Genomic DNA, 16754 nt, shown 5'->3' with positions numbered 1-16754 from the left:
GCTCTTTCCACTGAGCCACGCTGCTTCTCTGTAACCTGATTGCAGGTAGAAAAGTTAATACGCACACTTTCTAAGCAGAAATACTGTAAAAGAGTCACCTAACAAATCCAAGAAAGCAGACACCTGTACATTAGAAAGCCACTGAGGAATGTGATTCATGTTAGTTACTTTGAGATTTTCAAGGAGATTTGGAATCTTCAGGGTGACCTGTGTGCCAGCCTCTTGTTTTGTCTTATGCCATCGAGTCGTTTCTGACCCATAGCGGCATCACGGACACATCACTCCCAGAATGCCCTGCTCTCCACCTGCAATCTTTCCGGTAGTGTATTCATAGAGTTTTCTTGATAAAAACATGTAAGCGGTTTACTATCGCCACCTTCCGCGCAGTAAACTCAAGTCTCTACCCTCGACTCTCTCCCATGCCGCTGCTGCCCAGCACGGGTGAGTTTTGACTTGTAACAGATGGCCTTCCACTCACTGGCCACTGCCCAAGCTAGGAAAGGAATGGGTAGGTCTCTGACTTGACTCTCCCTCCCATAGCCGAGACTGGCAGAGTACTGGAAACTCTCCAGGTGTGACCCTGAGTCAACCCACCCCAGATACTCAAATGGAATCCCAAACCAGGGAACACGTCTACTTTACCGTTATCTCCCACACAAAACCGATAACGCTATTAAACTGTCACGCTGGCATTTCTCATGGTGATTTCTCATTCCGAGATTACCTAATTATCAATTAGGAGGTATTAGGAGGGAACAACTGACCAGGAGTTTATCTAGTAGGCCATGCTGATTCTCTGCAGTTTTGATTTTTCTCTCCTTATGCATTTGCCATGACCTGGGCAACTCTCCCCGCTTTTAATTTTTCGACTGTGAGTCGCCTGAAGGACAGGGACTGTCTCTAATTCTCACCTGTGGAATCTTTTCCCAGCATTTGGTATCACGTTTTTGCACAAAGTAAGCCCTTAATCAATATTATTACTACTACTGGAAAGAGAACAGGTCTGGAAGTCGGGAGACCTTGGTTCGAGTTCTGGCTCTGCCACTTGCCAGCTGGGAGACCTTAGGGAAGTCAAAACTTTTCTGTGCCTCAGTTCCCTCCTTTGTAAATGGAGATTAAAGAGCTGTTCTTTTTCTTTTTTGGTATTCTAAGTGCTTACTATGTGCCAGGCACTCTACTAAGTGCTGGGATAGATACAAAACTTATCAGGTGTTCTCTCTCTCTCCCATACACAGAGTTCCAGGGATTGTGACCGCTCTATCCTGCATCTACCCCAGTGCTGTAGAAGTAGTGACTTGGAGTAGGAGTTTCAGAAATACCACAGTTATTATTTTTAAGTAACAGAAAAGGGGGTGAGGAGGAGATCCCTGTAACAGCATTCTTGCTGACCTCCCGGACTCCTGTCTCTCCCAATTCCCATCCATACTTGACTCCACTGTCCAGATCATTTTTCTATAAAAAAGTTCTGCCCATGCTTCCCCACTGCTCAAGATCCTCCAGAGGATGCCCATCTACTTCGGCATCAAACAGAAACTCCACACCACTGGCTTTAAAGACTCAATCACCTTGTCCCCTCCTACCTCGCCTCGCTACTCTCCTACTACAACCCCGCCTGTGCACTTCACTCTTCCAATATTAACTTCCTCACTGCACCTTGAACTCGTCTATCTCGCTGCCGACCTCTCACCCACATCCTGCCCCTGGCCTGGAACGCCCTCCCTCTTTTCCTTTCCCCCACTTCAGCCTTATTGAAGGCACATCTTCTCCAAGAGGCCTTCCCTGACTATGCCTCACTTCCTCTTTTCTCACTCCAACTCTGCATCACCTTGACTTGCTCCCTTTATTCACCGGCCCCTCAAAGCCCCACAGCACTTATGTACATATCTGTAATTTTATTTATTTATATTAATGTCTGCCTCTCCCTGCAGACTGTATGTTCACTGTGGGCAGAGACTGTGTCTGCTATATTGTCCTCTCCCATTCGCTTAGTATACTTCTCTGCACATGGTATGTGCTCAATAAATACAAATGACTGACTGACTGACTGAGGAGGAGGTGGAAAAGGGTGACTCTTTTGCCATCTAGTGCCAAGTTTTGGCAGGAGAACACTGAAGCTGGAGAAAGTTTCTGTGGAAGCCTCCGGCTACTGCCATAGCGGGGAAGGTGGGGAGGGAAGGCAGGCTCACCAATAGGAAATCTTAAAAAATCTGCCAAAGACTCCACTCACCAGTGACCACTGATGGAATGTTGTGTGAAAATTAAAACCTGGGTTTTAAGACTTTGTACGATGTCAGTCATCACTGTGAAACCCATTTAAAATTTTTAAAAATTGGGCTGGGATGCAGGCTAAAGAGGATAAAGAGGGTGGCCACCAGGTAGCTACCTTCTCTTGCCAAGATCAAAAGCAACGAAAAGAGCGGCAAGTTCAGGAAAGGGTTCTGAGAAGCAGAAACGCCCAACTCAGCAGCGGTTGAAGAGAAAAACTTCAGCTCATTAAGAGATGAGAGGAATTCGTGGATGACCCAGGGAGCATTCGGCTGGGTTTTAGAGGTTGGCGCTGATGGGAGAACAGGGTGATGAGGGCGAAGTTGGTGTCTGCTATCAAAGGTGAGGGACGAAACTCAGTCCTGAGACTCTGGGGCTTCGAACCTGTGTGGAGGAGTTGGCGGTGGCAATAGCGGTTGACGCTGTGCCATTCACGCTTGCTCGTTCCTCCCGGGAGTGTTCCCGCTGGGAGCCGGAGAAGGAATATTGAGCGGGATGATGTGGGGCTTGCCCCTGGAGCTGCCGGGCAGAGAGGGGGTGGGGCGGGCAGTCACAGACAGGTTAACCGAGGGGATGGGGTGGAAGAGCAGGGAGTAAACATTAGGAGGCAGACAGGGAGGCAGGAAGGGAAACGGAAATGACAGCAGATAGGAAGAGAAGGACGTCTGCTCTCTCATCTAGGCGACGAATGGGCATTTCTGCTAGCAACGCCCTCTGAGGCCTAGGGGAAGAGATGATACCACCGATCCAAAACAAAGAGTGGTGGAAAGAGCATAGGCCTGCCCAGGTTCTAACCCCAGCTTCAGTACTCGCCCGCCTTGTGACCTTAGGCAGGTCTCTACACTTTTCTGTGCCTAGGTTTCTCATCTATAAAATGGGGAATTCAATCCCTGTCCTCCCTCCTCCTTAGACTGTGAGGCTCTTGTGGAAAAGGGACCGTTTCTTATTTGGTTGAATTGAATCTACCTCTGTGTTAATTACAGTGTTTGGCACATAGAATGTGCTTCACAAATACCACCTTTCTTCATTACTGCACTGGGTGGCAGAGAGCTTACCTGAGCAGGGCCAAAGACCCACAGCAGTCTGCAGCCCAAATTACCCAGAGGTTAACTGCAAACATCAATCAATCAATCGATCAAATTTACAGAGCGCTTACTGTGTGCAGAGCCCCGTATTAAGTGACTGGGAGAATACAAAACAATGGAGTTGGTAGGCAAGTTCCCTGCCCGCAAGGAGGTTCCAGTCTAGAGGTGGAGACGGACACCAAAATTAATTCCAGAGATGGATATAAGTGCTGAGAGGATGAGGGTGGGATGAATGTCAGGTACTTGAAAGGGACATACACAGGTGTATGAATTCTCAGGTCACAGGCCAGCTGTAGGTGCGAGCATGTGTGTGTCTTGTAAAGGTGACTATAAACGTCTCAGTCACCAGAAGAGGCACGGTTGAGCCTCATTTCTCCCCATGTGCACATCTGTGATCCGGAGGAAAAAAGCCGCGCTGTTTCTCATTGGGCCACGGGATAAACGGAGGGTCTCCTCCAATTGAACCGTGAGAAAAGGACGCCCCTCAATACCCCACACTCCAGCCCCAGAATTCAAAATCAGCTGAACAACATGGATCTCCGTCTCCCGGGAGACATCTGGTTGAGCCTGTCGTTTTAGAAGACCTTAAGTCTTGGGGGAGGAGAAGAACAAAGATACCCACTGTTGGCAAGGCCTGAGCACTTCAAGTCAAGGATACAGAGGACGGCTTGGGAGATGGGCAGCCACTGACTGCAGATGGCATTGATCTGGACTTTAGGGTCCGTATGACGAGCTTCCCGGACGCCCATCTTCAATCCAAGCGAACTCACTATTTTATCCATTTTTTCTTTGTCCCTGAGGAAAAGGGAGAAGGCAGGAAAACTCAGTCACAAACGGGCAGGTGAGGGAGGTATGACTCAGTAGTTATACTCTGTAGCCGCCTGTCTCATCAGCCACAGACCGTCGTCCACGGGACAAATCCAGCTGACAGGACAGGGATGGGACTGCCCCACTTCAGGGAAGACTGGAGGAAGGCAAGAAGGAGGAGCATGACGACAGGCAGGATCTTTGGAAAAAGCAGTTCTACTGCCCTCTGTCAGCTCTCTCTTTCCCCATCTTACGCTCCACTCAAAGAGTGGGCAAGAGGGTCACTGCCTTGGCCTTCTTACACTGCTTTTTCACATACACTGGGGAATTGCTGCAAAGTGTATTTTGGCACCCCACCTCACTGTCTAGTACTGCAGAAAGAGAGTAATCTGCCCCTAACTTTGTATAATTGTTGGCTCTCTTTATTGAACAGTGATAGATCACGTTCGACTTGACTCCGAGTGTCATTTCACTTCTCCATTTAAGGTCTATCTCTATTCCTTTTCTCTCCTCAGGGCCACTGGCAACCAGCTCAAAAGGAAGGCAGAAAAGCACCAATCTATGCTGATGCCTTCAAATGATTTCCACTTGATTCTTTCCAATCTACAGTGTGTGGTATTTGTTAAGCGCTTACTATATAGTAAGCCAGGCACTGTACTAAGTCCTGGGGTAGATAGAAGATGATCGGGTTAGACCCAATCCCCGTTCCACATGGGGTTCAGAATCTTAACCCCCTTTTTCCAGATGAGGAAACTGAGGAACAGAGAAATGAAGTGACTTGCCCAAGGTCACACACCAGACAAGTGGCAGAGCCGGGATTAGAACCCAAGTCCTCTGACTCCCAGGCCCATGCCCTTTCCACTAGGCCATGCTGCTTTCCCTAGGCCACTGGAGGAGCAACATGGGCTAGAGGAAAAGCATGGGCCTGGAAGTCAGAAGGATATGGGTTCTGATCCCAGCTCGGCCATTTGCCTGCTTTATGACCCTGGAAAAGTCACTTCACTTCTCTGTGCCTCAGTTACCTCATCTGTAAAATGGGGATGAAGATTGTGAATCCCAAGTGGGACAGGGACTGTGTCCAACCTGATTACCCTATATCTACCCCGGTGCTTAGAAGAGTGCTTTGCACATAGTAAGCGCTTAACAAATAGCACAATTATTATTATTAGGCCATGCTGCTTCCCCAGCAATGATGGAGACACCCCCTATTTCTCCCCACCCTGCACAATCCTCCAATGAACTGCTTCAGCTCTTGAAAACGCAGCACGGTTATCTCCCTTCTCCTGGCAAAATTATGGCACCAAAATGAGGGGAAGAATAACCATTGTTTTGAACCTTTTCTACTTTGGCAAAAAGCTCTTTCCCTGGCTATTTCAAGGGTTTTGTGCCAGGAAGAGAGCCCTCCTCAAGAATACCCCAGGTTTCCTTATTTGAACCGCTCTGATAAGTCCTCGAACGGTCACAGTGTCTATCACACTCAGAGCCGCTCCCCACCTGTCACCTCTCCCTTCAGAGGCACAAGCGCAGACCTCTTAGGTCACAAGTCACTCTCTTCCGGCCTGGGCCCAGTTCTGCCTTCCTGCCCCTACCCCCTCCACGATTCCTCGACCCTGGAGGACGGCGGAAAGGCTCAGCAAGCATTTCTTACTTTTTCAAACACGCATCATACAGGCTCCAGATATTTTCCAGCACCAACTGCACAAATAAAGGCTTCTTTCCTTTTGTCTGCAAGAGAAAAGACACCACTAAACAGCTGGTAGATCCAGCAGGCATCGTGACACATGTCCGGTTTACCCTCCATCCTGTTTACAGGCAAGATCGGCCAAATCTGAAACGTTTGCACTCGACAAAGCATTTTGCAGCTGGAGATGTGGACAGATGTTAATAGGTCGGATTGGATAAGGAAGCCGGCATTTGAATGACATCCTGCTGAAAAGCTTCTGTCACTCTTCTATACAGAATAATAGTAAATAAGCCACTATCAACTATTTGCTGTCAAAATATAGGCCATGTCACGGGTCAGCAATAGAAAAAAAAAAGCTAACTCCTTCTTTGCAGCCCTGCAGTGCCCTAAAGACCATTAAGATCAGAACAGCATCTCCTGAGCTTGAAAGAAAGCTGCCCCTGTAGGAACTTAAGCAGGGAAGACAAGAAACAGCCATGGCCTTGTGGACAGTCCCTGGGCCTAGAAGTCAGAGGACCTGGCTTCTAATCCTGGCTCTGCCACTCGCTTAATGTGTGGCCTTGGGCAAGTCGCTTAACATCTCTGAGCTTCAATTTCTTCATCTGTAAATTGAGGATTCAATACCTGATATCCCACCTCCTTAGACTGTGAGTCTCAGGTGGGCCCGGCACTGTGTCTGACCTGATTAACCTATACCTATCCCAGCACTTAGGGGAGTGCCTAACACACAGTAAGCAGTTAAATTCCATAAAAACCAAAACAACCAAAAAGCAGGGCTTGACACATAGTAAGTACTTAACAAATACCATAATTATGAAATTAACGGGATATACTGAACACCTTCTGAATAATAATAATGATGATGGTATTTGTTAAGCGCTTACTATGTGCAAAGCACTGTTCTAAACTCTGGGGTTGATACAAGGTAATCAGGTAGTTCCACATAGGGCTCACAGTCTTAACCCCCATTTTACAGATGAGGGAACTGACACACAGAAAAGTTAAGGGACTTGCCTAAAGCCACACAGCTGAGAAGTGGCAGAGCCGGGATTAAAATCCATGACCTCTAACTCCCAAGGCCATGCTCTTTCCACTAAGCCACCCTGCTTCTCCATGTGGTGTGATGCACTGGACTATGAGCTTGAGGAAGGAGAATAGGTCGGGAACAGAAAGCCCCCAGCTAAATGCAGGGTTTTCTCTAGCACTCCCATGATTTGAGTTACGCCCCTCACCTACCATCTCCCGCAAGGATTCCCAAGAGCCCAGGACTGGGAGCATTTTAGCAGCAGTGCCGCCCAACAGCTGTAGGCTCCCAGACAGACTTTCCAGACAATAGAAAGAGCCCGGGCCAGGGAATCAGCAATATCTAGGTTCTACATCCGGCTTCACCACTTGCCTGCATGGCGGCCTTGGCCCAAGGCAAGTCACTTTAACTTCTCTGGGCCTCAGTTTCCACAAGCATAAAACAGGGACAGTCTGCCTGTTCTCCTTCCAACTTAAGGTGCGAGCCCTGTGTGGGGTAAGGACTGTGCCCAAGCTATCTTGCACTTACCTCAGCACTTAGCATAGCATCTGATACTGGGTAACTGTTTAATCAATACCCACATCATTATTATGAGAAGCAGCGGGGCTTAGTGAAAAGAGCCCAGGCTTTGGAGTCAGAGGTCATGGGTTCTAACCCCGACTCCGCCACTTGTCAGCTGTGTGACTTTGGGCAAGTCACTTAACTTCTCTGTGCCTCAGTTACCTCATCTGCAAAATGGGGATTAAGACTATGAGCCCCACATGGGACAACCTGATTACCTTGTATCTACCCCAGCGCTTAGAACAGTGCTTTGCACATAGTAAGCGCATAACAATCATTATGATTAATATTGGTTGGGTCCAGAAAGGCCATTACAGTGTATTGATAACTGTATTGTGAATACAGCTATCACCAATCACACTTCCCCCCTTCAAAGCTCTACTGAAGACTCACCTCCTCCAGGAGGTCTTCCTAGACTAAGCCCCCATATTCCTCAGCTCCCCCACTTCACCCCAACTCACCCCCTTTGCTCTACCCTCCCTCCCCGCAGCACTTGTGTATATACGTACATATCTATAATTCTACTTATTTATATTAATGCCTGTTTTACTTGTTCTGATGAGCACATACATCTCTAATTCTATTTATTTATATTGATGTTACTGATGCCTGTTCACTTGTTTTAATTCCTGTCTCCCCCCTTCGAGACTGTGAGCCCACTGTGGGCAGATTGTCTCTCTCTGTTGCTGAATTGTACTTTCCAAGTGCTTAGTACAGTTCTCTGCACACAGTTAGCGCTCAATATATACGATTGAATGAATAAATGAATTGTGTGCTGGCCCAGCCCGCACAAATTTCCAAGCAGTTGGCAACCCCGCTCACTAGGGACCTCAGGAATCCAAGGACAGGGATGGCAAATGAAGCTGCCAGTTTAAAAGAGGAAAAAGACTCCCCCATGGTGGGAGGTGGGGGGTAGGGGGGCAATGAGGCCTAGAATACAAAGAACGAGAACCTCAGGCAGATCCGAGTTCTACACCCAGCTTGGCTGCATCCACCCAACCCCCATCCAACACACTCTGCTGTGTGACCTCTGGCAAGGAAATGAACCTCTCTGTGCCTTGGTTTGCTCATCTGTGAAAAAGAAATGGGGATAAGATACCCACTTTCCCGATTTCTTAGATTGTGAGCGCCATATGGGGCAGGAACTGTGCCTGATCCAACTGTCTTAAATCTATCCTAGCACTTAGCCCAGTGCATGGCACTTAGCAAACTCCTAATAAATGTTTGTTATGAATAAGTGCCATCGAGTTGTTTCCGATTCATGGCGACTCCATGGATATATTTTCCCCAGAACGTCCTGTCCTCTGCCATAATCCGTAACCTTTCTAACGGTTCTTCTGTTATCGTTGTTATGGTCTCCATCCGTCTAGTTGCCACTCTGCTTCTTCCCGTTTTCCCTGGACTTTTCCTAGCATTAGTGTCTTCTCCAGAGAATTAGTTCTCTTGATCATGTGTCCACAATATGTTAATCTAAGTCAAGTCATTTGGCGATGATAAATTACGAAAGGCTCAGATGTGTGACGGAGGGCTCTCTTTCCAGAGCAGTCCAGTTAATCAATTTACTGGTATTTACTGAGGGCTTACTCTGTGCACAGTACTGTTAATAACGCTTGGGAAATTACAAAACAACTAAGTAGGTAGTCAAAATCCCTGCCCAAAAGGAGCTTACAGTCTACAGCGGGAGACAGGAATCAAAATAGATTTTTCCCACCTCATCAGCGGGAGCTTCCCTTGGTCCAATATAGATTCATCAAAAACTCAACCACTAGATCAATCGGGACCTAACACAAAAGTTCCAGGGAAAAGCCTGGGATTCCTATTCCTGAGGTTAGCACCCATTCATTCATTCAATTGTATTTATTAAGCGCTTACCCACAAGAGAGGAGCACGGCAGCTCTGGGAAAATTTCACCCCACTGTTTTGACTCATTTCATTATGGCTACGCCTCTTACAGCCTCCTCAATTCGAGAGGACAACAGCAAGTTCTACCAAAGGTAAAACGGTGGAAGAAAGGATGGGAGGTGACTAACTGCTGAGAATTTTTTAAAAACCTTACGTGAGTTGGTCAGCATAAATGAAAGCTGAATTTCCTGCCCTTTCCAATTGTTGAATGGAACGAAGAGTACAGGTAAAAATTGAAACAAACACCAAAGCACCGTTGCTCCGATGACTTAAAGGCACATGTCCTGAATCGTTGAAGTGGGGAGACTCTTCCTTTCCCCCGGGCTTAATTTTCTCCAGTCCCCAGCTCTAATAACATCGTCTCTGAAATCACAGAGCATTCTCTGAAACTGATGTCCAGTAATTATCGCTGGTATTTGCATGATGCAATTCGAAAAAATTTATTGAGGTCAGAATTTCCATACCCTCCTGAAGAGCAGGACAAAATTAAACAGCAGTCACCGAGTAGAGAAATGAACTTCTGCAGAAATCTATTGACAGAGAATCTTAAAGCTGGGTTTTTCTCTAAAAGAGGATAACAGTGAGCTCCATACCAACAGAATGCCTCTCCAATCAGTGACATTACCTGGTCCCCCTTCATTATCTTCTTGGCCTTTGTGTTTAGGTAGTAATCTCCCCAAAGAGTCTTCAAAAGAACTTCCATCTTGATTCCGAGTTTTTGGCTGTATAATCTGGCAAAATGCTCAATTCTGGAAAACAGCAAAGTACAGACAGACGTGATTTTTTTTAAAAAAATCATACTTGTGAAGTACTTACCATGAGCCAAGCACTGTTCTAAGCACTGGGGGTAGATACAAGTTCATCAGATTGGACACAGTCCCTGTCCCACGTGATGCTTACAGTCTAAGTAGGAGGGAGAAAGGCGTTGAATCCCCATTTTAGAGATGACGAAACTCAGGGCCAGAGAAGTGAAGTGTCCAAGGCCACGCAGCAGGCAAGTGGCAGAGCCTGGATTAGAATGCTGGTCCAGGCCCGTGCCCTTTCTCTTAGGTCATGCTGCTTCCTGAAATATTGCTTTTTCAGTGTCAGATCATCGCCTCTTAATTTCACATACAGACTCTTAGCAGGAACAGGCAATCCACTGGCCAGGAACCAGAGGGAAAAAAGGAAGGGGGAGCCACCTTGGTCAAGAGGCTTCCACCATTACGTCGATATCAACCTTTCACCAGCCCTCCACTAATCCCTGAAACCTAGCCGGGGGTAGACCTGCTCTCAGCACACCTGTGGTCTTCATGAAGAAGATCCCCTCTTGCCTGAAGGGTCTCTCATCAATCGACATTTTATCTTGAACACTATATTCACTCACAACAGTGGTGGAAGCCCTAGCATGAACTTCAACTCTTTAAATTTTAAACATGAAAATGTTTGGAAAACCAGGAGTAGGAATTTTCTATACCGCCAGGCAGCAAGCAGTCTTTGAGTGGAATCCGAGAAAAAGCAATTCTCTAGGCCAGAGCACAAACTGGACCTTTCTACAAAAACATTCAGGACACATTTCCCTACTCCTCACGATCCACCATCCACATCAAACAGAAACCCCTCACAATTGGCTTTAAAGCGCTCAATCACCTTACTCCCTCCTACCTTGCCTCACTACCCTCCTATTACAACCCAACCCGCACACTTCACTCCTCTAATGCTAACCTCCTCACTGTACCTCGAGACCATCTACCTTGCCGCCAACTCCTTGCCCATGTCCCCTCTCCGGCCTAGAACGTCCTCCCTCCTCAAATCCGACAATTACTCACCACCCCTCTTCAAGCCTTACTGATGGCCCATCTCCTCCAAGAGGCCTTCCCTGACTAAGCCCCCCTTTCCTCTTCTCCCACTCCCTTCTGCATCGCCCTGACAGGATCCCTTTATTCATTCCCCCTCCCTGCCCCACACCACTTATGTCCATATCTGTAATTTATTTATTTCTGTGAATGTCTGTCTCCCCTTCTGGTCTGTAAGTTCGCTGCGGACAGGGAATGTGTCTGTTTACTGCTATATTGTATTCTCCCAAGCACTTACTACAGTGCTCTGCACACAGTAAGTGCTCGATAAATACAATTGAATGAATGAGTGCTCAATGAATGCCACTGATTGACGGATCTTGACATGATTGAAGTTTGAGACTCCAGTTGGACTACCCTGCCCAATCAGTAGATCTGCCCCATCCCTCCTTGGCCAGCCCCTCCCACTCCCACAGATTCCCTGGGCCTCACCCTGCTCTCCCCTCATCCCCTTCCCATTCTAAATGTATTTGTATAACTTTCTTTGGCAGATCTAGGGCAGTGGGCCTCACTCCTGCTGCCCCGGTGCTCCGAAGTCAAAGGGATGAGGCTTGGGAGCAGAAAGGAGGAGTGCGGGTGATGATCAAGAGTACAATAGAGTTGGTAGACACATTTCCTGTCCACAGTGAGTTCACAGTCCAGTGGGGGAGACAGACATTAATATAAATAGATTACGGATAAAGTGCTGGGGCGGATGGTGGTGAATAAAGGGAGGAAAATCAGCGTGATGCAGAAGGGAATGGGAAAAGAGGGCTTAGTCAGGGAAGGCCCCTTGAAGGAGATGTGCCTTCAGTAAGGCTTTGAAGATGGAGAGAGTGGTGATGGGGGAGGTGAAGGGGTGGGGGTAGGGGGTTTCAGAGGAGAACTGGGGAGTGGCAAGGAGGTGGGCGGCAGAGGTAACCGCCCAGTCTGCTGCTCTTGACCTGTGGAGAGGTAACTGGATGTAAGAGATCTGGATCGGTGAGGGGACGAGGGGGAATGCAGAATGCAGAATCTGCCATCAGAATCTGAATGCAGGGATCCTGTTCAGAATGCAGGAAGAGGAGCCATGGATGACCCAACATTGAGTGCAAGTGTGGGAGTGAAGAAGGTGGGGCACAAATCAGAATGGGGAATAGCTGGATTTACAGAGCTCCAACAGGAAAGAGATAATGGCTCCCGGAGATGCAAAATTCCTTCCTCTGACACCCATTTTCCAAAGTTCACCTGGGGGAGAAAAGCAATCGGGGGGGAAGGGGGATCTCATTTATCAATTTTTCTTTGTAAGCAGAGTCAGAAGCAGAGAAAATGGGCACTCTACTTAGCTCAGCAGAACATTTCCAAACTCTTAAGCCACTTTCCGATCTGCTTGGCTTGGCGGCTAGCAAGTGGGTAGGTGGTCATTCCTAAAGGCAAGTGGCCAACCTGGGGCGGGGCAGGAAGCATGCAACACTAGGCCGCTCTGTTCTCCCCAGAGGCAAGCCCGGTCCTCTTGGTGATGCTTTAACAGGGGATAATCAAAACAATGATAGTAATAACAATAATTTTTAAAATAATACTATCTATTAAATGCTTACTCAGTGCCAAGCACTATATTAAGTGGTGGGGTAAATACAAGATAATCAGGTCCCACCTGGGGATAATAATAATAGTAATGATACTAATAATAATTATGGTATTTGTTAAGCACTTACTAAGTTCCAGGCACTGTACTAAGTGCTGTGGTACACACAAGCAAATCAGGTTGGACACAGTCCCCGTTCCACATGGGGCTCACCGTCTCAATTTCCATTTTCCAGAAGAGGTAACTGAGGCACAGAGAAGTAAAGTGACTTGCCCAAGGTCACCTAGCAGACAAGTGGCGGAGCCAGGATTAGAACCCATGACCTTCTGACTCCCAGGTCCTTGGTCTATCCACACGCCATGCCGTTCACAGTGTAAGTAGGAGGGAGAGCAGGAGAAGAGACGTGAATATAAATGAATAATTTATAGTGTCTACTTTATAGATTGGTTCGTGGGGGCTTTGGGGCTAGGGGTGGGGTAGACGTCGGGTCCCCAGAGGTCACAGAGTCTAGCGCACAGAGGACAAAGACTCCTGGCTCATCTCCCCACCTTATTTCCTCCCGAACTGCTGCTTCAGCACTTCCTTGACACCTTCACACTTAAATTATTTGTTTATATCACTGTCTGTCTCCCGCTCTAAACTGTAAGTTTGTGGGGGTCACGGAACATATCTACCAACAATGCTAATTGTGGTGTTTAAGTGCTTACTAAATGATAAGCACTGTAATAAGCGCAGAGTCTAAGTAGGAGGGAGATGGTCCCGATCCATTAACCTCCCCTCAGTAAAGTAACGATGGCAAAGCCCCCTTCGACAGCCCAACCTGGATGATGGGTGGATGCCAGCTTTGGCAGGACTCTCAGAGATCCCGAGATAGCAACAGGGAGCCAAAGACCAGGTCAGGGCAAAGCTCCAAACCCACGTGATGGGTTAAACGCCCAGATTCAATGGCTTTTTCGAAAGGTTTCGGATTAGACTGTCCATCACCGCTTAGTCCTTAGCAGGACTGGCTCAGCTTCTTAACCCCCAAGCTACAAGCCCCCTGCCAGACTGGTGACGTTGCAAGCCCAGGGACCCATTCCAGAGAAGTGCACCGAATGCCGCCTCCCAGGCCAAGCTTCCGAGACTCAATGCCACTTCTCGTCCATCAGGCCAAATGGCCGCTGTGGGATGCCAGGGAGAAGCTGGACCTGACAGAAACTTCCCGAATGAAGTTCGGGAGCTGTAGGGCAAAGATGAGGATGGATATGGGCAGTAGGGGTGGGGGGCACCGGTTGGCATTGGCCGGCAAGGTCATATTTTCAGTGGATGAAGGGATCTGAGCCCCCAGTTCTGGGACCCCCCTAGAATACTCACCATTTAGGGGAAAGATCGGAGGACTGAGAAATGGTGGAAATGTTAAGTCCCCTTGACTGGCTCCTGCTCTTTGAAGCAAAAGATCTTAGAGGCCGAATGGCCTAATGGAAAGACCCCACCGGGCCAGGGAGTCAGAAGCCACAGGTTCAGGTTCTGGCTCTGTCAATTTTTTTACCAAGTGGTATTTGTTAGCGCTTAACTGTGTGTTCTAGGAACTGGAGTAGATATAAAATCCTCTGGTAGGTCGCAATCCCTGTCCCACAAGGGGCTCACATTCTAAGTAGTAGGGAGAACAGGGATTGAGTCTCCATTTCATACTGGAGGAAACTGAGGAGAAATTAATTTACTTGTCCATGGTCACACGACAAGCAAATGCTAGTGCTGGTATTAATCATAATAATAAAAATAAAAATAATAATAATAATGTTGGTATTTAAGCGCTTACTATGTGGCAAGCACTGTTCTAAGTACTGGGGTAAATACAAGGTAATTAGGTGGTACCACGTAGGGCTCACAGTCTCCATCTCCACTTTACAGATGAGGTAACTGAGGCACAGAGAAGTTAGGTGACTTGCCCAAGGTCACACAGCTGACAAGCAGCGGAGCCAGGATGAGAACCCATGTCCTCTGACTCCCAAGCCCATGCTCTTTCCACTAAGCCATGCTGCTTCTCAGACCCCAGGTATTCTAACTCCCAGGTCCCTGCTTTTTCAACTAGGCCAGGCTGCTTCCCACTTGTCTGTGGTGAGACCTTGGGCCAGTCACTTCACTTATTTGTGTCTCAGTTTCCTCCTATGTAAAATGGGGATCAAATCCTTCTCCCTCCTATCTAGACAGTGAGTCCCAAGTGGGATAAGAACTGCGTCCAAATCGATAACCTTGCGGCTATACCGGCGCTTAAAACAGTAAGCTCTTAACAAATACCCTCATTATCAGTGATGATGAGCAGTAGCGTAGCCCTCACATGGAGAGGGGAGGCCATTCCACCAAATCCAACCTCCAAAGTGGGTGCCCCTTAAGAGTGGGCAACTTCTGAGTGGCCGGAGGGCCTCACCCAGGGCCCCGGCCGATGCCACCCTCACTGACCCCCTGTCGCCAGCCCTGAAACAAGTCAAATGACGGCCGGACGTGGGCGGCCGGAGACGACGGTTGCATAGTCAGCCTACTCTGTTTACTGAATGTGAGGATGCCAAGCTCCCACAAAAAAAGTGGGTGAATGCAAGGGAGGCACTGGGCACAAGCCACACTCCCATTATCCAGAGGGACAATATGAAGAACTGTGTCAAGCCTGGTTTTACTATCTCTTGTGCTGAACTGGCTCTGCACTACTGGATTAAATCTTGTCTTATGCCATTTAGTCATTTCCGACCCATAGTGATACCAAGGACACATCTCTCCCCAGAAAGTCCCGCTCTCCATCTGCAATCGTTCCGGTAGTGCACCCATAGAGTTTTCTTGCTAAAAATACGGAAGTGGTTACCACTGCCGCCTTCTGCGCAGTAAGAGGGCAAAGACTCAACTCTCTTCCATGCCGCCGCTGCCAGCATGAGTGAGTTTTGACTTGTAACAGATGGTCTTCCACTTGCTAGCCACTGCCCAAGCTAGGAATTGAATGGGTAGGCCTCTGCTTGACTCTGCCTCCCACTGCCGAGAGTGGTAGAGCACTGGAAACTCTCCAGGTGCGACCCTGAGAGGGGAAGACTAACTCTGCTGTACTGTAAATGGCAGAACGCACAGATTAACATGTACAAAAGTGTTTCACATAGCTGTGAGAACCCAAAACCTAATGTACTGGGGAAAAGAAAATTAATGAGGGAAGGCCTCCTGAATTTCAATCAGTCAATCAATCAATTGTATTTACTGAGCACTTACTGTGTGGATTTAGGTTCTACGTTCCTGACTTGCTCGAAACGAGTAGACTTGCCAGCGAACTTGGCAAAGTTGTCTGGGAACATGGGGATTTGAGATATTAGTAATAAAAGCATCACTGGGAGAGTTCAATACAGTAGGAGCTTATCGATTAGAGAGGGAGATGGACATTAATATAAAGAAATTACCAAAGTACGTTAAGTATGTATGTGCAGTAAGAGCTCAATAAATACAACTGAATGAATGCTGAGGGTTGAGGGAAGGTAAATGTCAAAGTGCTTAAAGAGTATTGACCCAAGTGCTTAGGTGAGGCAAAGGGGAGGGCAAATTGGAGAAGTGAGGGCTTAATCAAGGAAGGCCTCCTGGAGGAGAGAAGGACAGGGTAGATTAATACTAAGCCTACGGTTAGAAGGGCCAGAATAGCATTGATCTGGGCATCAATCAGCCACAAGATTATTCTATCAATCAATAAATCAGTGATATTTATTGTGCACTTAATGCATCCAGAGAACTGTATTAAGTGTTAGGGAGAGTATATGAGGAGCAGCAAGTCCTAGTTCTTTTTTTATGATATTTGTGCCAGGCATTGTACTAAGCACTGAGATAGATATAAGTTAATCAGGTTGGACACAGTCCATGGCCTGCATAGGGCTCACAATCTTAATCCCCATTTTCCAAGATGAGGCAACTAAGGCCCAGAAGAACTGAAAAGACTTGCCCAGGGCCACACAGCAGACAAGTGGCAGAACCGGGATTAGAATCCAGGTCCCCCAGATTCCCAGAACATGCTCTATCCACTTGGCCAAACTGTTTCATGAACGGGAAG

General features: G+C 47.6%; 1 protein-coding gene and 1 non-coding gene across 4 annotated transcripts in view; both read right to left on the bottom strand.

Annotated features, from left to right (window-relative positions):
• Positions 1–16754, bottom strand: part of EFL1 (elongation factor like GTPase 1) — a 235451-nt gene that overhangs the window by 184620 nt on the left and 34077 nt on the right. For all 3 annotated transcript variants that reach the window (XM_029065776.2, XM_029065778.2, XM_029065777.2), the window contains exons 8-10: positions 9954–10077; positions 5806–5882; positions 4009–4145 (exon numbers count right to left, since the gene is read on the bottom strand). In XM_029065776.2, the coding sequence (XP_028921609.1) occupies positions 4009–4145; positions 5806–5882; positions 9954–10077 (338 nt within the window). The remainder of the gene's footprint in view (positions 1–4008; positions 4146–5805; positions 5883–9953; positions 10078–16754) is intronic.
• Positions 15619–15756, bottom strand: LOC114812665. Its single transcript, XR_003760316.1, has one exon. It is a non-coding gene; the product is annotated as a small nucleolar RNA SNORA7 (small nucleolar RNA).

The sequence above is a fragment of the Ornithorhynchus anatinus genome, chromosome 5 (assembly GCF_004115215.2).
Source record: "Ornithorhynchus anatinus isolate Pmale09 chromosome 5, mOrnAna1.pri.v4, whole genome shotgun sequence".
In the NCBI taxonomy this organism is placed as follows: Eukaryota; Metazoa; Chordata; class Mammalia; order Monotremata; family Ornithorhynchidae; genus Ornithorhynchus; species Ornithorhynchus anatinus.
Note: the sequence above shows the minus strand (reverse complement) of the source record. Positions and strands in the feature narration are given on the sequence as shown.